At 40.5% G+C, this 27,199-nt stretch overlaps 1 protein-coding gene across 6 annotated transcripts in view; it reads right to left on the bottom strand.

Moving 5' to 3' along the window:
- The window catches only part of pard3bb (par-3 family cell polarity regulator beta b), a 193,873-nt gene that overhangs the window by 112,825 nt on the left and 53,849 nt on the right, over window positions 1-27,199 (bottom strand). For all 6 annotated transcript variants that reach the window (XM_035651328.2, XM_035651326.2, XM_035651329.2 and 3 more), the window contains 7 exons: window positions 19,908-19,978; window positions 13,618-13,701; window positions 11,543-11,668; window positions 6,910-7,168; window positions 6,175-6,283; window positions 4,274-4,413; window positions 4,005-4,133 (listed from right to left, as the gene is read on the bottom strand). In XM_035651328.2, the coding sequence (XP_035507221.2) occupies window positions 4,005-4,133; window positions 4,274-4,413; window positions 6,175-6,283; window positions 6,910-7,168; window positions 11,543-11,668; window positions 13,618-13,701; window positions 19,908-19,978 (918 nt within the window). The remainder of the gene's footprint in view (window positions 1-4,004; window positions 4,134-4,273; window positions 4,414-6,174; window positions 6,284-6,909; window positions 7,169-11,542; window positions 11,669-13,617; window positions 13,702-19,907; window positions 19,979-27,199) is intronic.

Below are 27,199 nucleotides of genomic sequence, written 5' to 3'. Positions count from 1 at the left end.
AACAAAGAACCAATGTTTTTTCGTCAACTTAGAATGAGTTGAATATAGTTACATGAGGTGGACCCGACCTCCGCGTAAGTCGCCATGTTTGCTACGTCGTGTTGAATACAGTTGAAAAAAACGGTCCAGAATACGTCGCATTGAAATTGAATCAGCGGTGCGCCACCATAAAGTGTCCCATGTCGGGTGCTCAGTTGCTTGCGGTTTGCAACTTTACCACCAGATGCCATCAGAAAAGTACAAAAATTGAACACTGGGGCTTGAAGTTACGTCTTTATGCATATTTTTGAGAATTTTGCCTCATTTTGAAAATAAACAAAAGATATTAGAGAGGCTCATCTCCTTTCAAACTTAATAATTGCTTCACAGAAGCAAAGTGAGAGACGATTAACACTGTAATAAAAACACCTCAACAATCGCTGGCTTGGTTTGCTTGTGACAAGGGTCACTACAAATTATGAGACGTGCTCCTTTCAGATGGGACCAAGTTGCTGCCGCAAGTGATGGACTAAATTAGGGGGTCCTTTTACAAGTGAAGGTGCCCGTCTATGATTTTTAAAAAGAGGCTTGACATGGCTGTCCTCTGCATCAGCGAAACATCCAGCAACAAAACTGGCAGAGATGTGCGGAACTTCTGTGTGAATGATGTTCATGTGAAACAAACATTGTACAACCTGGACAATGAATGAAAACATTCCAGCGACTGAGGTGTGAGGACACTACAAGGCTCAGAGGGGAATTCTCTACTTCTATGCACCTCCGGCTTTGAACACACTTTATTTGCACTGTCGACCGAAGACAGTGTGACCGGCAAAGATTATCGCCTTCAGATATAAGACAGCCTCTCTCAAATGCGACAGCTTAGGTGTTTGTTATGGCGCTCAACCAAAGCGATGGACATGTTTAATCGAAACAATCACACTTCAACGTAGCAGTTCAATTTAAAAGGTGACTGATAAGACTAAGTCAGCCTCTCCCGGAAACGACCAATGCATGATCCAAAAATGTCAGTTTTCTGATCTGTCCTTGCTGTGGTCAGGTTTTGGTAAAGTTTGAGCAACAAAACGACATGATTTGAGTCCCAAAAATATTGTGGTGGTTGTTAGAAAACATCATTAACTGTTGGTCAAAGTCAGGCACTGTCTAATCCCCCATGCTGGCCTCCTGCCGGTGAGCTAATGGATGTTAAAATGTGAGCTTGCCCTAACCACAAGAGGCTACTTGCCGAGAAGAACCAAAATAAATATGTACTGTCTCTTTCAAGTCAAAAGCACAAGTCAAAAGACCCAGTGCTCTTGATAAATCTATGTTGTTGGGAACCCGTTTGCCTCCAACACATTTCTGACCTCTTCGGTTTACCCTTACCTCCCCCTGCATGTTTATGTGATTTATAGACATCGTGGAAATATTTGTTTTGAATCATTACTACGAAACTACACAATGGCTGAAGACAGGTGAACGAAGGAAAAGAGGGTTGATGAAAAGAGAGAAATTAGAGAATTCAATTTGAATAGGCGTTTATTGTTTTGGGTTTTTTTTTACATTCACCACTAAAAAGCTGGAATGGATGACTACCGCTGTCCTGAAATCCCCCCCCCCACACACACACACGCACAAACAAACTCACAGTACCATGATGTCTCACATTTAAAAATTCCAATCAAGCTGTGCGTTCACAGCTCCACTGTGCAGAACCGCAATTGCTTTCGCTCCTGAAAACTGTTGTGACTGTTGAGCAAACACCATCAGCTGTTAATTAGACGGAGGTGAACTCGAGGGGGGAGAACTGCCAGTTAGGAAGAGAGGGTGAGGACGAGTGAGAGAGAGAGTCGCTCTGAGAGAGGAAGAGCGGCAGACAAAAGAGATGAGTCTGTTGACTGAAATACTGCACAGAAAGAGAGTGCTAAATGTCACTGGAGAGAGAAATATCCATTTCAAGCATAAGTTGGGATTTTTGCTCGAACGGTTCATTTCTTGCTCTGTGCAAATTAGTATGTGATTGAAAAATACCGGACGGATGGCAGGTTAGTTTCCCAACTGCGTCGAATTCCCACACCGAGCACCCAGGTTCGCATCCCAGCCAGAGCAAAAAAATCCCACCAACAACAAAGAGAGAAACAAGCTTTCTCCAGAATCGCTTACTGCCCCATTAAGGGTCACGGGGGGGCTGGAGTCAATCCCAGCTGACATTGGGCGAGAGGCGTGGTACACCCTGGACAGGTCGCCAGCCCATCACAGAGACGGACCACCATTCACTTCAATTCAGACTCTACAATCAACCTAACCCCATTCCGCATGTTTTTGGACTGTGGGAGGATTAGCCGAAGAATGCAGAGAGAACCCACGCAACAGCTATTTAAAATAAAAAAATAAGCTTGCAGTATATTAAAAAGCTCACCACCTCATAAATTAATTTGCCAATTCTGAACTGAGGATGAGATATATCGTCTACATCCCTTATCATTTGGTAACAGTGGTAACACAAATTAACACAAAAATATCAGCAGGGAATTTTCAAAAACGCTCCTGTCAATGATTCACCTGTCACTCTGCATAGCAGTCTGCTAATTGGTTTTATTAATTTTCCCCAGTTTACACCAACCGTTCATCTGGAAACCAGAAAAACATCACGACCCACTCTCTCCTGAGAACTGGCTACCAAGGAAGTGTAACCGTTCGGTGGTAAAGAAGTAGAAGAGCGACTGCTGTAGTGGAGATGTTTTTTTAGGGAAAATGTAACAGATTGGCAAGTGAACATTATTCAATAAAATGGTCATTACACCGAGAGGAGGGCCACGGAGTTCGGACATGCGTGCGGAGAGAAACGCCAGACTAGATACGACAAAACCAAATGATCCCAAATTGTTCCCTTTCCTGTCTGCAGGAACAGACTTCCCTATGGGGCTCAAGGTCGCATGTGTGTGTGTGTGTCAGTGTGTGTAAGAGAGAGAGTGTGTAGAACTTCCTTGCAGCCGTTGAGGAAACATCAGTCGACGAGAGCGAACAGAGGCACAGAAGGCAGCATTAACAGGAGAATAAGATATAGTGAGAGATGGAAAACATGAACCAAAGACAGGAGACACAAGCCAAATTGAGCCAAATGAAAAATGACAAGTCCTACAATCTAAAGACAGTGAAACCTCTTGTTATCCCCTTTTCTACGCTTTGTGGATTCGTGTGCAATGACACCCTCAGAGTTGTAGGAGAAAAAAAGAATGTCATCAACAAAAGAGATGCTATGATATAGAGATAATATGACAGAAATTTACCTTGGAGAACAAACACTTTGAGGAAAAAGGTTGGCTACAGAGTCGCTGCGCAGCTGGAGTGAAAGCAAATGGGAAAGAAAGAAAATACAATGAGGGAAATGTGGCAAAGAGCAAACAGCAGCAGGTTATGACTGTCAGGAAAGAATATTTGCACCTACAGTTGCAGAATGTAAAACATGAGTGCATGCACAGTAGATGATCATGCATTCAGAGGAAAAGAAAAAAAAATATGGAAAAGATAGAACAAGGATGAATAAAAGAAGAGTTTATTAAATGAGGGAGGGACAGGGCAGCACAAAATATTTCCAGTATCAACAGCTTTACAATGTAATCATTCAATTCAATCAGAATGGATTCCAATATGAAACACAGCATTCCTTGGTTAAGTTTAAAGCGAGAATATCATTGTACAGGGGAAGTTTGTAATCTTTCAGATCATTCAGAAAAAGCCCTCATTAATATGAGAGGATAAAGTCTATGAACGGAAGCCTCCCTATAGGCTGCTGAGCTATGCATCATCCAGACAAGCCTGTTGATTGGACCAAAAATTGCCAAAAGAATTTAAAGGGGGGTTGAAATGTCAAACTGAAATGCCGATAGTGCAGTTGTGTGGCTTGCCTTGAGAGGACAATGAGTGAGAAATAAATTCTCCTTACGGCCGATCACTGACCCACCACTGAACCGGAACTTCTCGTTTCATTGGCTCAGAGTACGGCAACTGTGATTGGTTCTTACCATCTCCCTGGGCAGGAACATCTCTTCCTGCCGTAGGACCATGAGGCACACGCTCTCTCCCGGCCTCGTGCTGCGTAGCATACACACCAACTCCTCCTGGCCCACGCCTGTGATGTCCACACCGTTTACCTACACACAAATACACACACACACACACACACACACACACACACACGTTTGAAATCTTTTGTATCATCAGAACATGTAGATTTCTGGATTAGCGTGACGATGATAATGATTACATGAGTCTAATAACATCTGGCCTGTACCTCAAGTATGCGGTCTCCGGACTGCAGGCGTCCGTCTTTGACAGCGGCTCCGCGGGGCAGAATGTTCTTAACCAGAATGGGACCGGGACCGTGGACTGAAGAGTCTCGTGTTACCACGGTGAAACCAAGACCTTCTGAGCCTAGGCACACACACGGATATACAAACACACACACACATGGATATAGGTTAATTGAAAGATAAGGTACAACGTGAAAGTAACACTACAAGGTCAACGTCAACACACGACACCCATAATGGCTCTATGTGAACAGCTGCTTACTCCCTACCTCTATGTTTGTCTTCCACAGGGGTTGATAGCAAAAGTCTATCCATTCTCACACTCACTCACTCACTCACTCACTCACTCACTCACTCACTCACTCACTCACTCACTCACACTCTCTCTCTCACACACACACACACACACACACACACACACACACACACACACACACACACACACACACACACACACACACACACACACACACACACACACCCCAAACCACCTTTGAAATCTTCAACACAGTGCTGTTGACTCAGCTCCTGACTACATTCTCTAAGTGTGATCATGTAGAGCCCGAGGTAAATGTGTGTGTGTGTATGCGTGCATGTGTGTGTCATTTTTTAAACCCTTTAGCTATAGCTGCTGCTACAGTATCTGCAGGTGTGAGGGTTTTTAAAATGGGTTCAAGTGCGGGGCAGAGAGGAGGAGAGGAAAACGAGGAAACGACGAGGAAAAAGGGCAAAAGAGGAATGAATATAACACTGAGGAAACGAGGAGCGAACGTTCTGGAAGGAGAAGCGATGAAGATTAAAGCAGTAATCAGTGAAAAACAGGTCCACATTAATGTGTGCGAGCGCATTCGCAGACACGCACACGTGTACAAAAAAAAAAAAAAGGGCCGCACACAGACGCCGAGAGTCTGACTGCTTGTGTGTTTTATGGACCTCATTTAATCTGGTCTCTTTAGCGGCGCCAAGTCAGCAGTTTGGTCCGGTATGAATTCATATCAGCAGAAATGAACAGATCAATAAAGACTTAATAGACCCTGAAGAGAGGGAATCAGGAAGATGGAGAGAGGAGGGATGAGAGGACGGAGAGTCAGCCGGAGAACGGGGGGAAAGGGAGATTTATAGAAATAAGCACAATGCTGAGACATAAAGCGGGTCCATTATACACATCCAGTGTATAATGAAAGGAAACAAAAGGGAGGGAATAATAGAGATTCAGAAAATGACACAGGAACAAAACTATTCAAGATGAACAAATACAGTATTGACTTTTTTTAGTTCAACCTGAATCTCAGTCATCATCCTCTTCTCAACCGAAATGGCTCAAAAAAACACAGAGAAAGAAATATGCATCTTTCTTTTCGAATATGTATAAGGGTTGGTTACAAAGAAAAGTGCTTGCACACCTCAAAGTCAGGTGCGTAGGAAGAACAAATCATAACCACAAAAAAAAAAGACAAACTTTACACACACTGTCCACACACAAGACTTGGTGACGGACAGTGTGAACGGTGTGTATTTTGTTCTCTATGATATGCAAGATTTAAAAGGATGAGGAGAATGGATTCAGAGAACCGCATCAAAAGACCAAATATGAGAGAGTCTTGACTTCTGAAATATCCCTACTCATTAGTGTTATGGCAATTCATTACATGGCCCGTCTCTGTTCACTTTCCTATAAGATAGGGCTGTGAAAAAACCCTGCTTTCTCTGTTATCACCTTCTGTGTACAGACTCGAGGAAGAAACAAAACTCACAAAGAAAGTGGGAAATAAAATAAAAAAATACCCACGACAATTAGTAAAGTGAGTAACTTTTACAGAGCAATGCTGTTCTGAGACTCAGTCACAGTAGGCGTGAGGCTGTGAAGCCAGATCTTCCTCACCTTTCTTTAAGTCGATCCTCAATCTCCGTCCGCCTCTCTTATTGGCTACCAGGCTGGAGAGGGCGGGGCTTTTCTTAAGAAGGGGGCTTTCGCTCCTCCCCTTGGGGGTCTGGATGGAAAAGGGGTACAAGTCAAAAACATGTATTATTATTATAATAGAAAAATAACCGTATCCCTTTGTTTTCAGGTCTCCCCCTAGAACTTGCCTTTCATTTTTCATGGTGGGGCATTGATAGAGATTGATGATTAACATCTATTAATATTAAATTGAGACATTCATGTGTCAAAAAAAAAGGTCCAAATAAGTAATAGTGAATAGAAAGTATGGTATTACGTCTGTGTCAAACTTGGACAGACACCAGACAGAGACAAATAGTGTAGAGCTCTGCCAAATGTTTAGGAAACAGTGCTCTGACATCTGCATAAAAAGAAGAAAAAATTTTACAGAAAACCACTTTCTTTTTTATATTAAGACAAGAGGATAATTTGCCGTTGCTAAGTAACTGTTGCCTCTACGCCAGCTGTTTTTCAAATGTCAGCCGTGTCGCCATGGCGATGCTGATGCCACAATTACATGTGTTTGAATAAGAAAGACTTCATGGCTTGAGCAAAGAGATCTGAATCAAGAGAGCGAAGTAGAGGTAATGGTGCTTTCCCAAATTTAATATATCCTGAATTGACGTGGTTGCTGTGGGAAATACGGTTTAACATCCACGTGAAAGCAGAGCATCTTACACTGACGGCAGCGGCCAGGGCGGCAGCTTCTTCGGCCAATCGCACGGCCGGATTCTCAGCTGGCTTAAACACAGGTTTGGCTTTGACGGGCGGCGGCGGCTCTTTGGTCTTGGCGACTCGGGGGCTGCTGTCGGGAGCGGCGCTGTTGCCAAACAGCTGACCAATCAGACTCTTTTCGTAGCGCTCTCTGCTGGAGGAGGGCACGACTTCCAGGCGGACGACCGGGGAACGCATCGCCTGACGAAAGACTTCCTGGGCCCTGGGGGGGGGGTTTCGAGGGAGGAAGAGAAAGAGAGAGGTGGGTGATTGGTGGAGAGCAAGAATAGAAACAAGTTTTGTTCAACAAGTGGTTGAAGTTTTTAGTAAGGTATGTGTACTCCATAGTCATTTACCACTCAAACTAATCACGCCATAAATCACATTAAAAGCCGATGCACAAACAGAACATAGTTATCCATCTCTGACAAGGAAAGTCATTACCAAAGGATGTATAACTCAATTAGGAGAAAAAAAAATAATAATTAAGGATAATGATATGAGTGGGATTGCAAATGACAAATCAAAAGAGTTCCATTTAATTGGTAATGATTATAAATGGGGTGTTCAATTTTCCAGCGTCGCAATAGACCGCAACATATTTTAAGGCTCACACTGTATATCTGGCTAAACTCATTTGAAATGATCATCACCTCCAAGACGGATGGGCGTAACCAACAATTGTGGGGTTTTTTATTGGCAGTTAACTGTTTTCAATTAATCAACTGATGTTCAATTCTCGTAAAAGTCAGTTAGAAACGAAAACGGTTTGCGAACAGTCACTAGAAATTATGGTGCTCTCTCACATGTGGTCATAAATCAGCCATAATCCCATTCATACAATGATATGAAAGGCATATTTGTTGATTGTCCATGAAATTTGACTGCTACATCTGATCCGAGATGAGTTTGGTTTCTTGGTCGTCGGGCAGCCATTTTACAGTGAATGTCAAAGCAAGCGATGACGCTGATTACATTACAGCTGCTTGTCTGTGATGTCTGGTGCAATAAACATGTTTGCTATGTTTAAGGCTGCAACTAACGATTATTTCCATAACCGATTAATTTGTCGATTATTTTCTGGATTAATCGATTAGTTGTTTTGGTCCATATAATGTCATAAAACTGTGAAAAATTAAGGTTGTGTTTCCCAAATCCCAACACAATGTTTTGTTTTGTCCACACACCAAAGATATTCAGTTTACTGTCATAGAGGAGCAAAGAAACCAGAACATATTCACATTGAACAAGCCAAAATCATAGAATTTTTACTTTTTCTTTCTCCATAAAAACTTCTTGAACCAATTAATCGATTATCAAAATAGTTGGCGATTCATTGAGTAGTCGATTCATCGTGCAGCTCTACTTGTTTGTGATATGTAATAAATATGTTTGTTATGTTGTCTGGCTGAACAAATGAGTTTTGTTATGTATGTGAAACAGTGTATCTCTATGATACATTACAGAGAAATCTGAAATCTAATCAAATAATCAAGCTTTTTACACTAAAAATATGAGTTTTTTCCACAACTAATCTTCATAAATGATGTTAATTTAGTTCTATGAAGTAAGACTGAGATATGTGCCATGGTCCTATGTTGACTGTGGTTCATGATTGTCTAAATTGGACTATAATGTAAATTATTATTTTAATCTGTCGTCAGTGGTTACAAACGGAAGCTCTCCACTTCTGTTTCTGTGTTTATCCCTCACGGAGCTCGGGAGAAGACAAGGACAGGAGATGGGACACAGAACCGCGACACCTGTGCAGCAGGCCATTATAGTCTTGTGATCTATAAAGAAAAGATAATTTCGTGGACAATTAGTTTATATAAGATTATGCTAAGTAAGTTAGGGGGACCATTGTGTCAGGAGCGATGGGAAAACACCATCATTCACCTCAGATAACCGACCGAGTTAATCCGGTTTGTTTAAATTCTATTGGATTACTCTCCTATCGTTTCCCGCCTAGGTTATTATTACATGTAATGATCATCGTGTTTCCGTAACTAGAGACTATGTTTAGAAAGCCTCAAATCAAAGACGCACATGTTTTAATATATTAGATATGCGATTATAATACCTTTAAAATATTGAAATTAATAAAAGAATACTCGTGGACATAAATCTAATGATAAAAAAGGGCATGGTGGAAAAGTTTCTGTGTGAATCGCCAGTGGAAATCAACTTTGCAAAAAGTCTTTATCATCATATAAACACGGTTCATAAAGTAGAAAAAATGTTTACCCCTTATGCCTGCCAGTCTTCATAGATTATTGAGTAACCCATTGATATTTTTCCACATATAACATAGATTTTCACCAAATTTTTGTCTCATTTTGTGCAAAATAATTCTGCTCAAAATACTACAAAATATTAAAACCTAATATGATTGTGCAGATAGATAATGATCCTGGTCACCGAAGGAGGTTGGCACAATTAGAGATAGCCCAATTTTTCCATCACTGTATCAAATCATTGTTATTATTTGTGGTAGCAGCAGTAAATCAAAAATAAAGTTATATATATATATATATATATATATATATATATATATATATATGTATGTATGTGTGTGTATATATATATATATATATATATATATATATATATATGTATGTATACATTTTTAGTCACATCTGAGAGAGAGAAAGGCGAGAGGCACATAGGGTAGAAATAATAATTATTAGAAATAACTAATACTTAACATATTAGAGAGTGAATCATATAGTTATCACGACAGAGAGAAACTGAATTCATTTAAAAGGCCCACTATAGATCCAAACAGGGTTACCATGTGTTTATTATTGAAAATATATCAAAATTCCAAACTTTATATTTCAATTCACATATCAACACACTAGGCAGTCTGAGCAAGTGCTTTGTGACACACCAGGCTGAATGACACTTGAAGCAATTTTCATTGTATGAAAATCACAATACAGTATTCAATGAAACCATATTTGAAAGTTGTGTGTTAATATGTGCACTGGGACCATTGTGCACAGATGACATCATTATTGTTCCTGGTAGGACAATAGTGCAGACGTGTGTGTGTAAAAAAAGATTTTCTAATGAAACAGGCTTCGTCAATACAGCAGACAAACTGGGACAATGGCTGCGTGTGTGTGATTGTGCGTGCGTGCGTGCGTGCGTGCGTGCGTGCGTGTGTTTGTGCGTGTCCGTGCATGTGTTTGTGTGTGCATCACAGGTGTCAGTGAACCATCAGTGGCCTACTTACTTTGGATCAAGCTGCATATCTCAATACACCTGTCACTACAGAACAATATGGGCAAGTGTGTGTGGGGTAGGGACTGGTATTTGTATGAGCCTGAATATACACCTGTTTTCTAACAATAGGTACAAACCCCCTCCAGTAATAATCCCTTTACCCCCATTACAACATAAAGCACCTCACGTACAATCTCATCACCAACACTGATTACTGGACGACGACTATACAGACATTGTAATGTGCTGTAATCATAACAGCATTCACCTTATAATCTGTGGCAATTGTTTCACCAGTGTCTCTTTTGTCATTTTAATGCTCCATAATCACGTTTCATTGCCCAAATGCTCTCATCTTATTCTCATCTTTGTTTTAGGTGCTTCAGCTGCTGCAGTGAGCAAACTGTACCGACAAACATCTGGCCTCGAATATCTGTCTTCCACAAATCTTTCCTTTGAGGAATGAGATTCAACACACAGACACACAAAGACCAGCTCGAACATGAAAAAATAAATAAAATAAAAATAAAACACAGATGAATTTGGAAGCAATTGCTCTCCAAACATCTGCCAAGTGTCTTTTCTGCTGTACTCTGTGACGGCAGCACGAGCGTGGTAGAAGCCCTCTGACAACTGAGGGGTAAAATAGACGCGGAATGTGACAGACAGCAGGAACCAGATGCCAACAGGTTTTTGGCACGAAAACAACTACTTGTACGTTCTTAGACATGGATTTCTTTTCTTTTCCCAATAATGTTAAAGAATCACAGTGGGTGACACATTTGCGACTTTAAAGTCATTCATATTTGACAAATAAAACTACACATTTAAATTAAAAATGTAATCTACTTTTAAAAAAAAATGCTCGCCCTGTGTAGCAGTGCAGATCGTCTTGTATTGCCTTGTCAATTAAATTCAACTGGTGTGGGGCAAGGATATGATCTTTAATGAAGATAAATTAAAACACAAGAGAAATCTAAAGTCCCTGCATGACTAAACATCAATGAATTTCAATCAATTTTTGAGGGGGTGAACTGACCAATGTACAAACCTATATTATATATATATATATTATTATAGTATGTAATTTTAGGATGGAAAAACACTTTATTTACACATTATTAGGTGGAAGAAGCTTATTGTATCTGCACTCACAGTTCTGCAATTTCTAACTATGTACCGTATTTGTTTTATCAGAAAGGAAAAATGTGAGACTTTCACTATGTTGTTATATGATAAATTATAAATATTGCATAGACAGCCGCATTTGTTTTGTTCTCTATCACTCCTGGGATTTGCAGCTGCTGACATCGTGTCAAAGGCATTTTTTGAACTCCAAGTACGGACAAAACATCGTGGCACTCACTGGGTAAACGTCTTGTCCATGAGGTCGGTGTTGTTGATCCTGACGATGCACTCATCCTCGTGAAACAGGCCCTCCTTTCTCGAGCGGCTCTCCTCCTCCACTCCACGGATGAACAGACCTAGAGACCTGTGAGCGAGTGAGGGGAGACGAAATGAGCTCACGAGCTGGATAAATTGTCGGGCATGTTTCTGTCAACTTTATAAGTTTTTTATGAATACCTATACACATGTATGCATATAGCAGAGCACGCTTTCTTTGAAGGACTTGTGAGACTGATTATTCATATGGGTTTACTAACACACAAGACAACATCCCAGAAAGGAACCCACATGAAGGCGAGCAGACATTTTGCTTCGCCAAATACTGTACGTTTACAGACAGATGGTAAGGACTGGAAATCCAATTCCATATCCTCTATAGTCCACATCCTCTACAACCTCAGAGAGACAGAAATGATGACTGTGACGCGCAAAAGATTTCAACTCCAAAAAGATGGATGTGGGTTAAACGGTGAAAGAGATTATGGTAAACAGTGGAAAGAGAAATGGGAGGGGTTCAGGAAAGAGGGAGAGGGGGAGAGAGGAAAAGAGAGGCCAAAAGAGAAAAGAAGAGAGAGACAGAGAGAGAGAGGAATTTAAGGAGGAGATTGGCAGGGTCAGGTGAGTCATGAGAACAGACATAAAAATTCATCCTGCTTTCCTTTAGGAAATCCCCCATTCACTGTTTAACGGCAACACACCCAAATAAAAGCCCTGCATAGCTGTGCAATTCTTCATCCTTTTCTTCATTTTTCCATTGTGTGTGTGTGTGTGTGTGTGCGAAAGAGGTTGCCAGTTGTGTGTGCTTCAGTGAGAGGAACCAGAATTCCTTTCTAGTGCAGAATAGGATTACGAGCATGTAACTCTGGGACATAATGTAGCTGGTAAACAGACTCAGGTTTCCTGAGGTGAAAGGGCAGAATTAGGGCAAACACTGTGTCGATGGGTATATGTTGTTTTTCTGTGCATAACCCTGCAATATGACTGAGTGTGAGTGTGGGTTGCAGCAGTATCTTCGTTTCACGGTATAGCATGGCATGAAAATGGATGCCTTTCGTACGTTTGTTTATTACCAACATTGAAAAAACTGCAACTCTCTTCTCTCCTCTTTTTTCCTCAACTGCCTGTCACTTTGGTGAGAGAGAAGCCAGACTGACAATGTCCATCCCCTGAGAAACTGAAATCAGCAACGAGAATACATAGAGCGTATTCCAAAAATGAATCTAGGGGTTGTCCTCGAGGACGCATATTCAGTCTGTTTCAAAATTGGACGTAAATAACTGCCAGAGGAGGAAAGATGAGCATGTTTGACCATCTTGCAGAACATCATCCCTTGGTGCAGATCAGAGAAGGTGTGTCCTGGTTATGACTTTTAATCCCTAATGGAAAAAAGTGTGTGAACATTGAAATGTTATCGACCGTAAAACCATAAAATGTTTGACTGAATTAATTTTCCACATCATGGACCCTGGCTGCATCAGCGCTGTCTGTCCATTTGGTAACGACTGACTTCCAAACAGAAACACACTGACCCTGAGCTGGCCTCATGCAGAAACACACACACACACTGATTTTAGAGAACTTATTTCAGCATTTTTCACTATTTTCTGAATTGTTTTACGAACAAAAAAAATCTATAATTAATGAAGGAAATAATCTGCAGATTAATTCAGAATGAAATACTTGAAAGTAGCTCCAGCTCCACCTACTACTAGAGTAAAGTCCTGCTTTTACATTAATGCATAAGTGATAATAATCCAATAATAGTATATAGAAGAAAATAAATATGGGACTTTTTTTTTCTGGATGGATCTGTACTTTTACTTTGAATACCATAACATTTTAGTGCAGGACTTTCACTTGAGTAATTTTATCAGTGTGGCAATAGCCCTTTTGCAAGTAAAGGATGTGAATACTTCCAAACAAAACCCCAAAATAAATTGTAAAAAAACGTGATACACATTAAGACGTTTATCATACCGTAAAAAACATATTATACAGTTGCAACCCTATAGTGTTTGTGTGCACACAACGCACCGTCCGCTGAGCGATGAGCAGTAGGGAACCACGTGGATCCCCAGAGGACTGTCCTCTCCCAGGATCTCCACTGTTCTGGTCAGGCTAAACACACACACATACATAACATAAAACATCAAATATTAGTATCATCGAACACAAGTTCTGTCACACCAGGACGCCAGATTTGACTGAGCACCACCAGTAAAACAAACCGGCTGTCAGTGCAGGTCTGATCTACTGTCATTAAATACAAGGGTTCACTTACCTTTCCGTCAGCACTGTGAATATTTAATATGTGTGTGTGTGTGTGTGTGTGTGTGTGTGTGTTAATAAAGACAAGAAGGTTTACAATTGTGTCATTAGCTTAAACATAGTGTTTGTCTATATTGTGACTTAAATGAAATTAGATTACACTTTATGACAAATTAAAAGGAGGAACCCAGGTAATTCCAAAAGGCTTTTATACTCTTTCTTACCAATCAACTGTTTAATTTCCCTAATATTTTAATATTACTTACTGTAAAAATGTATTGTTCGGTTGTTCAGAACTTTTATTTTCTTAATCCTTAATGTTAAGCATTTCCATGTTCTATGGGAACCATCTAAACCCAGTCATTGTTTTTTTGTGCTTCTACAGAAACTCTGCAGAATGATACAACAGTTCAGGAACAAATCTGTGAAACAAGCGAATATGGAGAGAACAAAATAAGGCTAATACACAATAAAGCTTGTGCCGTGAAAACATCGGATCAATACTTGGTTGTACAGATATGCACAGAATTTAGAACAGGACAGAAACTAACAGGCTACGTGAGTAAGCAAGGAAGCATTAAAATATGTGTCTGTTGAAGTTACGTTTGAAAACTACTGCCCTTATCGATACATTGTAACATGGACCCATCCATTGTGCTAAAAATACTTCTTTTTTTATTGTGTCAAGTACTTAATCCATCTGTGATCCCAGCCCTTGGAGATGGAATGCCAACACTCTATTCAAAGTCAACTAAACTACAGACTGCTCCGTGTGTGCGTGCGTCCGCATTTGTGAAAACTTTTTTTTTCTCTGCGCCATTCATCTCTATGGATTTCTTCCTCTCTTTGAATCTCTCAAAGTGAGTGTCTGCTTTGCATTCTGTCTGTGTTTTAATGTGTGTCTTTGTTTGTTTGATTAGTTTATCTATCAGAGCACAGCCATTAATCCTCCGCTGACCTTCTCTCCGCTCCCTCTGTGTGTGTGTGTTTTTTAAGTGAGTTTGTCTGAACATAGTTTTGTTCTCTTTAGTTATGCCCTCTCCCTCTCTCTCTCTCTCTCTCTCTAACTGTCTACAAGTTTTGTCTCCCCTCCCTCTCTGCAGACCATCTCTCCCTAAACATCCATGGAGTGATAGAGGTGGAGATGCTGGTAAACTCCAGAGAGGGCGCTTGGTGATTGCGGGCGGCAACAGGGGGAAGAGATGCAAAGTGCAAAAACAAGTTCTCCCTCTCCCTCTCTCTGTCTTTGTCTTTTAATTTGAGTTAATCTAGATAATGTGAAACAAGGGAGCACAAGAGGGGGCAGGCGAGGGCAGAGGGAGGAAGGATGGAAGATGAAAAATATAGGGAAGTAGAAAATGGTTGAAAGCAGAAGGGAAAGAGAAAGAGGGAATTTGTCGATAGAGAGTAACAGAAAAAAGAATGGAATCGGTGCAGGGATTAAAAGATGGAGTTAAAGGGGCTTTGCGTGAGAATTAGCCACCTGCATAATGCATAATCCATACAAATAGGGGGCAACTTTTACCAGTAAGAAACAAGGAAATGCACTCTTTGGTCCTTCCTCCCCCCCTCCCCTTGGACTATGCTATAGTCAGACTGGTCATGGGGCAAACTGGGGACAAATCCCGTTTTTTTTTTACTTGCCGCTGTGAGTATGACAACAGAAAAGAGAGGTTTGTGCGTTTGATGAGCAGATTTGGAGCAGCAGGTTAAGACACTTGATTCTATTGATACATACAATTGAATTCCAGTATGGTCTAGCGGTAGGATTAGGGTTAGGTGGCTCAGATTCAACTCCCGGTGTGGGGAACTACTACCAAATGTACGAAATCCTAGAAATTACACCTCAAATCTGCTCAGGATCAATTGAACTGAGAAATGCTAATATTTTTGTCTGTGGAATTTGTTCAATCCTGATCACACTTTTTATATTCCGATTGCATATGTTTTTTTCTATATCTATATATTTGCATAATCTTTTTTCTTCATTTACTTGATCACTTCTGTATTTTCACTATCCCCCTCTGCTGCTTTAAAAAATGGCAAACTTACCGGTAGTGAGACTAATAAAGAATGATCTTATTTTATGAAATACCCCATTTGGCCTGGGTGCACCTCAGAATGCCCCAACACAGGACATAGGAGCTAACTGGCTTAGCTTGCAGCCATCGCAAACTCAACCTCAGTAAGTGGTAGAAGAGCGATATAAGGATGGTCTGTCTGAAAATGTATATACTTAGGATTAGTAGCGCTTATACATTATGCTGATGTTGGCCCACCAACATGCTTACAACAATAAATTAAAGTTGAATGTTTAAGTTAACATTAGTGTAGCGTAATAGGAATTCTAACATTTTCTAATTAGAATTTAACACACGGATGCATGCTTTCATGATTTTTAGATGTATACATTTAAAAATAAAATGCTTGATTGAACAAGAGAAAACATAATAATAAAATTCACTAGCGTATATTGTCTGGGAATCCTGAATATCTGAACCAAATGTTGTGCTTATCCATCAAGTAGATATTGAGATAACTGAAATGTTTGACCTCATAATAACACAAGGCAGCAGATCACAAAGGTTAATAGGATTCATGCTCTGGAGATTAGAGCTACCAAACATTTCATTTTTCATACAGTCAACATTTGTGGATAAATTTCAATCTTCGCCAAGGTGGTGGGCTGACCAAATGTCGTAAATAGGAAGAGAAAAGGGGAAAGAAATTAAAACGCAAAAACAAAAATAAGAAAACAAGAGGGGAAATCGGGAAGGAAGCAGGAAGAAAGGAAGGTCTGGAAGCAAGATGTAGTGAAATGAAGGGAGGAGGAGACACTGAATTAATTAGACAGGGTTAATGAATAGCATTAAAATGAGAGGAAAAAATGACATCCACCCCTCCCTCTATCCCTTCCTACATCTGAGGCTCTGGTCTCTAACTAACACACACACACACACACACACACACACACACACACACACACACACACACACACACACACACACACACACACACACACACACACACACACACACACACACACACACACACACACACACACACACACACACACACACACACACACACACCAGAAGCACTTGAGATCCATTCTCCTTAAGATTTCTTTAGCGAGAAATGTTTGACAGGCTGCATCAATGCAAAAAAAAAATGAAGAAGGGGTGAGAGAGAGACAAAATGGGTGAGACTTGAGAAAGGAGTGAGGGAGTGCGATGTGGGAGAACAAGAGGAATGGGGGAAAGGGCCGAACACAGAGAGGGAGAGGGAGAGAAGCAGAGAGATGAAGAGAGCAGGTGTTCTCTTTATCCACCTGCCACTTCCCTGATCCTCACCATGAAGGACAGAAACAGGGGAGCAATAACAAAAGAGCAGGATATGCATTACCTCCCCTCTCAGTGCATCTCACCCTCTCGTCCCTCTTTTTATTTATCATCTCCCTTTCGCTCCCTTTATTTCACTCTAAGCTGGCCTTCAAAGGGGAGAGCACCAGCGATGTAGGGAGGGAAACGGAAGGCGAACCAGTGAAAATGCACAATACTGATTAATAAATGCAAATACAGAAATATAGACATTCACGCAAGGAACTAAAACACACCCAAAATAGTAGCTATTTGATGAAAGAAGAGTTTAAGAACAATCAATCAATAGATAGATGTACTTTATTGATCCCAAATTTGGAAATTCCGAATTAAAATCTTTGCTGCGTGTCTTCCCTCACTCTCTTCCCCCCTTCACGCTGAATACTGTTGTGTCAATAAAGGCTTAAAAATATATTTTTAAAAAATGTTAAACTCAAAAAAAGCCAGTACTACATGAGAAACTCTACACTGTCCAATAACATTCAATATAGCATTAAAAAAGGGATCGTTTCTGTGGATGAAATCTGCCAGTCAGGCCCCGATATCACATATGGGCAAACTCTTATCCCTAGAAAAACCCTCTTCCCATCCAGTTTGTCCTGTGCATCCAGCGAAACCTATTTACCTTTTCACCTCCGAGCTTCTGAAACACCTCCAATACTGTGCCTCATTTCACAAAGAAATATAATACACCGCCAATGCTATTTCATTTAACCAATTTACAGTAAATCGCTTCCCCTGTATAAAAGGGACATTTTGACTCAAAGGTAATGAGTTTTGCGGCGAGCGTGCTGTGTGGTTAAAATTATGGTGAGCCATTACTGTATTTATAGGTGTAGCTTCAAACTCACACACACACACACACACACACACACACACACACACAGACACAGACATTAATTTAACGTATGCTTTGCTGTTCCAAGATTTATAGTTGCATTCCCTCAGTTCATTTTAGACTTTTTTTTTGCTATTTCAAGGATCGTTTCCCCGGCGACCACAAAAAAACCATTACATCACTTTTGCATTACTCACAGCTGAGCAGCTTTGTGCGTACATGAGAGGACGTGCCGGGAAAAAAAAGTTATTGAGTAAAACAACTGCAAGACTGTGTTTAAGATCATGACTTTTACATTCATTCAAAGGCAGGACAGAGCTAGAACTGTCAATTAATATTATCTGATTCACTTCAAAGGTGACAGGATAATGTATAACATTAAGTCAATGTAATAATGTGATCGTGATATACCTCAATCGAGAGATTAAAACATTTCAGTTACTGCCTAAGACTTTGCGTAAAGAGTGCACCTATTTGGGTTATTCAATGAATGTCAGTGTGTGTGTGTATATATATATATATACTGTATGTGAGTGACATGTGCTCTTGCAGTTGCTATGGCGAGAGAGGCTAAAACGGGTCGACATTATTCTTACCACAGAGCTCTATCTCCCCGTTCACTTTACAGATTAGCTGCGTTTCATCTTGTTTGAGTATTTATGAATTAAACGGTAATTAATAGCCTGACCGCGCGCTGACCTGGTGTTTCTGAAACCCAAACGGATACACTCTCTGTTAGCGAAAAGTGTTGTCAGACATTGGTCAATGATGTAACGGCCACTTTCTCAAATATACTGCTGGCCCATTCACTGGCTCGCTTTTGTATCATGCTATAATCAAGGGATTGGCGCCTGTTTGGATGTGGATGCTGAACAGTAATGTGTAGACGGGGTCTTAAGCGAAGACAGATCTATGCTTACATGGAAAAATAAATATTAATAGATCGGTATAAGCAGGACATGCAACCATTTTAACCTATGTAATGCCTTACTCTGACTACACAGAATCAAAAGGACCCAATTATAATGTTTTACGTGTATTGCAACTGTCTGTCCTCACTCCACACACACACGCGCGCGCGCGCGCACACGCACACGCACACACACACACACACACACACACACACACACACACACACACACACTACTAAAATAGACATAACACACACACAAACATGCACGATCAGAAGGCTCAAGGGAGACACAGGGCACTCTGCATCCCTAACACTTAATTAAGCAGCAGTCATTAGTTTATGCATGCGTGTTGCAGCTTGTGTCTCCCTATAAAAAACAGCAGATGAAAGTGCGTTTGTAGTTGTTGTTTTTTTCAGACTGTGTGTGTGTGTGTGTGTGTGTCTGTGTGTATGTGTGTGACCCTGACCCCGTTCTGGAAGGCTTTTGTAGTGGGCTAATGATGAGAGCTTCTTTAACACTAACTGTATCTGTTAGGGCCTTGATGTGCACTGGAATACAGTTTTAATGAAGGGAAAGTAGGACGGAAACACAAAAATAAACATGAATGTAGTCTAACATGTATACGAAAAAGTATGTAACACACTTTCTTTCCCCGTATTATTTAATCAAACCCATTTCTGAAATTTGTTGACATACTGATCCAGCACGATGCCTGGAAACAAAATGTCTGCACATCACAGAGGACATCAGTAGCAGAGAAACAAACACACACACACACACACACACACACACACACACACACACACACACACACACACACACACACACACACACACACACACACACACACACACACACACACACACACACACACACACACACACACACACACACACACACACACACACACACACACACTCTGACCTGCCACTGAAGGTGTGTTTGCCCTGGGCTTGGTCCATCCCTGCAGGCCTCTCCGCAGCGGGACTGGCTGCCTGCAGAGAACACACACAGACACACACAGAAACACCAGCTTAGTCAGTAATTGGCATTTAGGAAAAGGGACAAATACAAGAACAGAAGAAAAAACTCCTAAAGCACATTGAATCTGTCAAAAAAATTGAAGCTTAAAAACAAAAGGATGAATGAAAAGAAAGAAACAATAGAGATAAAATGGATATCGTGGAATGAGTGGGTATATTCAATCATCGACAGCATAAATTAACAAAAATATTTGAAATGAATAATTGGAAGAATTGGCCCGTTTTAACTTTGGCCTTTTAATGCACTTCACCCCACAAGAAATCCTGAGCTCAACAAATGAGTCGGTGCAATTTTGAAAGACAAGCGAATACACAAAGAGAATGAAAGAACAGAAACGCGTGAAGTGATGAGCGAAGGAGCTCCTACACTGATGGATGGATGATGAACCAACACCAATTAATATTTGGAAGGCGAGAAGACAGTGTTGTCATGCAGTAATCAATAACACTGTCAATGGGTATGGCAACAGAGAGAGCGAGGGAGAGAGGGGGGTGTGAGGATGAAGGGTGTAAATGTGAGCAAGGGGAGCTGTAATTATTACTTTATACAATGACACAGGGCCCGACACAGAGAGGTGAGCTCCACAGGGACCAGGTTTCAAGCCATACCCATCCAACAGTGACAGAGAGATGAATAATCTAATATTCAACACGTGACAGTGTTTGTGCGTACACTTTCTTCTGAACGTGACCAAACACAATCACTTTTGCAGCAAACGATCACTGGTGCACACGCTATGTGTGAGAGTCCACATGTTAATCGCAAATATTATATCAACAATATTCAATATAAGAATTTTTCAAAAATTGAACTAAGGAGATGGCAGGGAAAGTGCTGGAAAATGTCCGGAGCAGCATTTGCATACATTAACGCTTTCAGACCGCCCCGCCCCCAGACATTTCAGGAAAATGTCCAGAATTCACTGTGTGACCTACAACAAATCTAACCATTGTTCAGCCCATAACATTTTTGAACATGATGCAATGTTTTAGCAAAAAGAAAAAAGTATTGATTTATTTTGAGAATAGAGACCCCTAGTCCGTATGTCACCTCCGGAGCAGCTGCCTTTCTACCAGCGTCTGTGTCTAAAAGCCAAATCTTATTGAGAGGTTCTTTTTAATCTTTTTTGTGACACGTTCCTCGGGGTTAACTATCCATGCTGCAGTTTTTGTGATTAAAATTCAAACCTCCATGTTAGCAAACAAAAAACTGCAGCCTAACTCAAGTTTTGGGTGCTATTTATTGTATTTTTTATAACTTTAGCCCCATTCTCTATCCCCCTACGGTTACTGTGTCAGGATGATACGCAGCCTTTTACTGCTCCCTTCTCTGACGCTGGTGACACACAATCCTGAGCTTGTGGGAAAGTGAGTTCATTAAAGGCAGAAAAAACAACAACGCGGTACCTTCTTTAGATTACCATCTCGATCTAGACATATGGAGTAAACATCAAAACAGAGCGGAAAAATCTGATTTTTTGTTTTATTTTAATGTATTAATTTTCAGTTATCTAAACAAAGTCAAATTGATTTCTGAATAAAGGTAACTTGCTTCTAGAATACAAAATCCTCGGTTGTGTTTTCACCGCCAACCTCAATCATTATTATTGAGTCCATTGTGAGCCTTGGTGCGTGTCTTATAGTGAACCTGAGGTCCCAAACACCTCACAGTTGGAAAGATTTAGATTTATAAAGATGTTTGTTCCTGAGATCAGACATTAAGGTCTGCCCTGACTCCGATCAACTTTAACAGCTTGATTTCGATGTCTTTTCATTCCAACTTAAAGTCAGTTTAAATTGTATGTAAAGCACTTTGAAACGGTTCAAAGCATTAATGAGCTTTGTCAGGACTATTTGTATCAGAATGTCAAAATAATCCAAATTCAGTCCTCATCTGAATGTCTGTCTGCCTATTCCTATGAGCGTGTGGAAGGGCAGCGCACCACTGAGTGCACATGTTGGTGTGAGCATATGCAGACACGCACAGGTCAATAAGACTCAATGTTAGTGGTAGCCACTAATGCACTCCTAACATGGCCTTTGACCTTTACCCTCCCACCCCACTGCCACATGACCTGCACCACCTGTCAGAGGGGACAGAGGGAGAGGAGAAACTGAGCAAGACTGATGAGTGAATGAAGAGAGAAAATATGAGAAAGATGTAGGACACGGTGAAAACATCAGAGGCAACAGCAGATGTGAGGACACGGGAGAAGGTGAGGCGGGACTCAGATACGATAAACATATGGTTGGCCTGAAATTCAATTAGTCTGGTCGAGCTGCACACGCCGTCATGTGAGCTTAATCACTGACAGGATGACAGGTAATATTAATTATCCTAACCTCTTTGTCATAACAATAGCAACTCGCACATTAATTAGAAAGTCCTTGGTGCTTAATTGTATGTCTCATTTAATGACTGCATGTAGAAATAGTCTCTCCCTCGCTCTCGCTGGAGTAGTGACATATTAATTACCAAGGCCAGCAACATGCGTTGCTTATCAAAGGGTAATTTAGAACAAGAAAATGAATCTGAAAGAATAAATGCGTCTCATTATTCATTTTAACTTTGCAGTGTCTTTGGCCCTGTTCATACATGGCATTAGCATGCGTCTTGGGTGATCCAAGCGCCATGTTGTTGTTTTGAAACCATAAGTAAGCATATTTGGGGAAGCGAGGGGTGGGGCCTGACGGAGAGCTTGTTTACGACACTTCCACCTACACCTGTGACCTGCACTTATTGGACGGTACTAGCTGTCAATCACACTCGGTATCCAGGCCCCAATGTATACATTGCTTTATCATCTCTCTCTAAATGGGACCATCATTTTCATAATGAGCATCATGCTGTATTGAAGAAGACTTCAAACTAGAGATTGAGACCATAAACTCCTCATGAAAATGTTTACTGACGTTATCAATCAATTAAGAAGTAGTGTCATTTTCTTATAGAATTCCATAGAAACAGACTTATTTTTGCAACCAAGGGAGTCGCCCTCTGCTGGTCATTTGACATAATACATGTTCCAGGCACTTACGCATTGGCTTTACTTTCCGATCCCGGTGACTACATCCATTTTTAGACGCAAATGGGTCTGGGGAGATATATTACTGGTGCGTCAATGACCTTGGGTGATTTGGTTTGCTTGAAACAGGCAAAAGGATAAACAAGTAAATGGACTTTATTTGCATAATGCTTTTCTAGTCTTAATGACCACTCATAGCGTTTAACAGCACAAGTCACATTCATCCAATCACACACATTCATACAGCGCTGCTATTTACTGCCAAAGGACACATCGACATATGGACAGGGGGAAGCGGGGATTTAACCGCCGACCTTTTGGTTAGTGGATGACTCTACCTCCTGGGCCACAGACGCCCCAAATAAAGCTCTTTGTTTTGTTTTCTTCTTTTAAATTCTGGCAGACTAAAGTGTAGTGCACAAAAAGTGTACTGTTGCCTCTCGCTGTTCAAACAACAACAACAGATTTGGTCTTTGCAAACAGAATTTATGTAAATACTGTAAAGAGTGGGAGAGTGACTTGTGATTGGATCACCCAAGACAGATTTAAATGCCAGGTATTAACAGTGCAACAGATAATATAGTTTTTAAATTTTAAGTGTGGCTATTTTAGTGTTTTTGTTTGAAAATACTTGAAAACTGAATATTTGTTTCTATGAGTTTTACTACAAAGTCCCCTGCCTCAGCACTAAGAACTTTAAAAACGACATGAACGCGAGCACTAAACTCCCTGCAGAGTGAAAACTTAAACGAGAAATAATGAAAACAAGACCTGATGCTTTGTCTTAGAAGAAAAATAAGAATACTTATAGAAAGATTCATTCAGAATACATCGAGGGCAACGACCGGGAAAAATTAATACATTAGTCTGCTGACCTTGGACAGCCCAATCAATACTTGTGATCATTAGCGGCCATCCAAAAACTGGAGAATAAAGAAGAGGAATTTCCATTTAAACTCAATGATGGATAATCCTACCTTGAACAACTACGCTTGTAATAAATGGGCTGCGAGCGTTTGGTCTTCTTGGTCCAATCTAATAATTGCTAAAAGTGGATAAAGACACTGAACTATTAGTGATATTAGTAATTTGTGAATAACCAATCAGGCTTAGTGTTCCCTGAAAACACTCCCAGAGTGAGTATGTAATGAATGCTACACCGTTTGTGCCTATGCGTATTTTCTTTGTGTGTGTGTTTGTGAGTGTGTGTGTGTGTGTTTGTGTTCATCTTCATGAAATTGATACAGTAATCTATCTTGAATTATTTATTTGCAGATGTGGATGATGAAATGAAATGAATTATTGTTTTGATAAATACCATAATAAAGGCCAAGAGGGCTGAAAGGTACGTTTTCAAATAATATTCACAATATAACATAACGCTATTTTTTTAATAAAATAAAATAAACTTAAATAGTTTAAATACCAAAAGCTAAAACTTATTTCAAGGACCCAGTCAGTCTATCAGTTTAAGGACAATGTGTGTGTGGGTTATTGATGTCATGTTAATGATGGTGCTACAGTGAATAAATTAATCTATTAAGCAGGATATAAACACCTCGTATCATAGGCTCCATATTTAAATTCCTCAAGTATAGGACTGGGTTCTGAACTTCTGAACTGGGCTCTGAACTTTGATTCGTTTATGATACCAACCAAATTGCTTGGATACCACTGAGTGATAGATCAAGAGTGTGGCTTCATTTTTTTATAGTGCGAAATACAATTTATGCAGAAAGGACATTAATGGCAATACCGGCAACATGTCAGATTTGATGAAACACTTGAAAGTATATGGAATAAGTTTAGGAGCAGGACGTTGCTCTGTATTTGACTGCAAGAAGAACGGATCACAGCCATCTTCCTCTCTGTATGTAAGTCTGCGGAATGTAACAGAGCCTCCTACGTTTAGCAAATTGACAGCACAGCAGTCGTCTGGTACTCTGAAGGAAAAAGATATCATTCAGGAACCAGGAGTCAAAGTATCTGTATCAAAATGTTTTAGCAATCACTAGTGTGACCTGGTGAAATTAGTCAGGTCCTGTCACTGCATTGTTAAGTGCATGTCGGGTTCATTTTGCATAGTCAATAAATTTGTGTTCAGCTCATAGGCACTGTAGCGACTCTAAAGACCAAAACCATGACACAGGATGACTGAACCCCGCTGCTACTGCCCCAAGTGCAGCCTGTTGAGCTCTCATTACTTTAGAAATGTAATGAAAATTATTTGTCATTTCAAAATTAACATTGGTAACGGTGAATTTGCAAGTCAACCAGCAACCGTGTGCGTGCGAAACTGAGGGGGGGGGGGGGGGGGGGGGGGGGGGTAGCTGACTCTGTGCCTCACTGTACTCATTTGTGCCTGACATTTAGATAAAGAAAGAGCCGCACCAGTAAATCTTTTCGGATTGAAATTAAATAAAGAAAGCGGGACAGAGAGTAGGAGAAGAGACGGGAGAGACGAAAGACAGAGAATTACTGCAAGAGAAGTACTTTCTTCCTCTCATCGCTCTCCCCCAAAAGGCCAAGTGACAATTTGAACAATTACCCAGCGCCATTACCTCCATCTGAACCTGGCTGGTTGAAAAGAGACAGACCTATGAGCGAGTGACTGAGTGACTGAGAGAGTATGTGGGTGTGTGAGTGTGTGTGTGTGTGTGCGAGTATGCGAGTGAAAGAGCGAGGGGTACCAAAATGATAGACGAGTAAGAAGAGAGGTGTGAGACTGAAAACCATAGACAGAGGGAAGAGGTGTGACACTGAAGACCATCAAACGGACAGAATAATGTGAGGGGAAAAATTGTACATTATTACTTATGTTGTATTGATTCAAGTAAACCCTGTAATCTCTAAATAGATTAAATAGACAACTACAACGTTTGTCGTAATCTACCGGTGTCTCGCTGGAGAGAATATAATCATTAAATGGCGCCATCAACATGAAAGGGGAAATTTTAATGAACACAAATCATTTTGCTTTTTACATTAATTACTCAAGATTCATCGATGAAACCATTTAGAACTAATTGGTATTAGACATACAACAATGAGGGAGAGAGATTGGAGGGTTTCCAGCCCCATTCCAGACGGTTTTCTTAAACTTTTTGGGGGGTAAACAATATTAAACAAAATATTAGGCGTAGCAGATTATTTTTATATATACTTTAAAACGTGACTGGAGGGGGTCTTTAAAGTATTTGGGCCTATATTTTTTTTTCGCCACGTGGTCTTGTGACGTGGCAAAAAACTATAGCTTCCTTCATTTTGGATCTCCTCTCTTCCCTCAAAGCGTATCTTTGTGATGATGGTGTGAATTTCAGTCTGTGATAGCCATTTACAAAAATATTGACTGGATTATTTGGCAAAAAAACCCAAAATGATATTAGTTTTAATTCAAGACAAAACTCTCGTGTAATACAAGTCAGAAAAGTTTTGTTGGGATCAAAGCTGCAATGTTACGTGTGACATGAACGAGTAGCGAAACCTGAGGAGCTATAGCAGGAACTGAGAGAAAGACAGAGACACAGAACCACAGCTGGTGTCGTTGGAATTACATGTATGAACGCTATGGAGCAGGCACACCAACGGATAAACACCCCGACGCACGCAGTCTGCACAGGCCTACTGTGTAACCGACACCCTCAGTATTTCATACTGACGGCCACACGAGCCACGGGGTGCCATTAAAAACAGAGCTAAGATGTAAGGAGTGGAGGGTGAGCTCCGGACAACTCCATCTGCATTCCTAAGCCTACACTTACATTTGACCCAAAAAGTGGATTAGTGGATTAGTGTTAGCAGCAGTTTATTATTTATCGTCGACGCAGGTTTCATTGCTGCTAAACCTGGGGTTTTTCCGTTTTATAACTCGAGGGACCACAGGTATGAGGTGTCACAACCTTTATCAAGTTTAAAAGTTGTGAAATGTAACGGTAGAATAGTTAAACCAAAGTAAATTTTGGTTTAAGTATTATTTATTTTCTGTGAGAAGTTAAACATAACAAATGTACTATAGAACATTATACAACTGCTGCTGTATAACGCACTGGTATAAACACAACTGCTGCAACTGCTACAAATGCTTTCGACAGTTTGCAGTGCACGTGCGTCAACCTAACTTGACGTGGCTTAACTCTATTCCAGCCAC

This window comes from Scophthalmus maximus, chromosome 14 (genome assembly GCF_022379125.1).
Source record: "Scophthalmus maximus strain ysfricsl-2021 chromosome 14, ASM2237912v1, whole genome shotgun sequence".
NCBI lineage: Eukaryota > Metazoa > Chordata > Actinopteri > Pleuronectiformes > Scophthalmidae > Scophthalmus > Scophthalmus maximus.
This window is presented reverse-complemented; position numbering and strand designations above follow the sequence as displayed.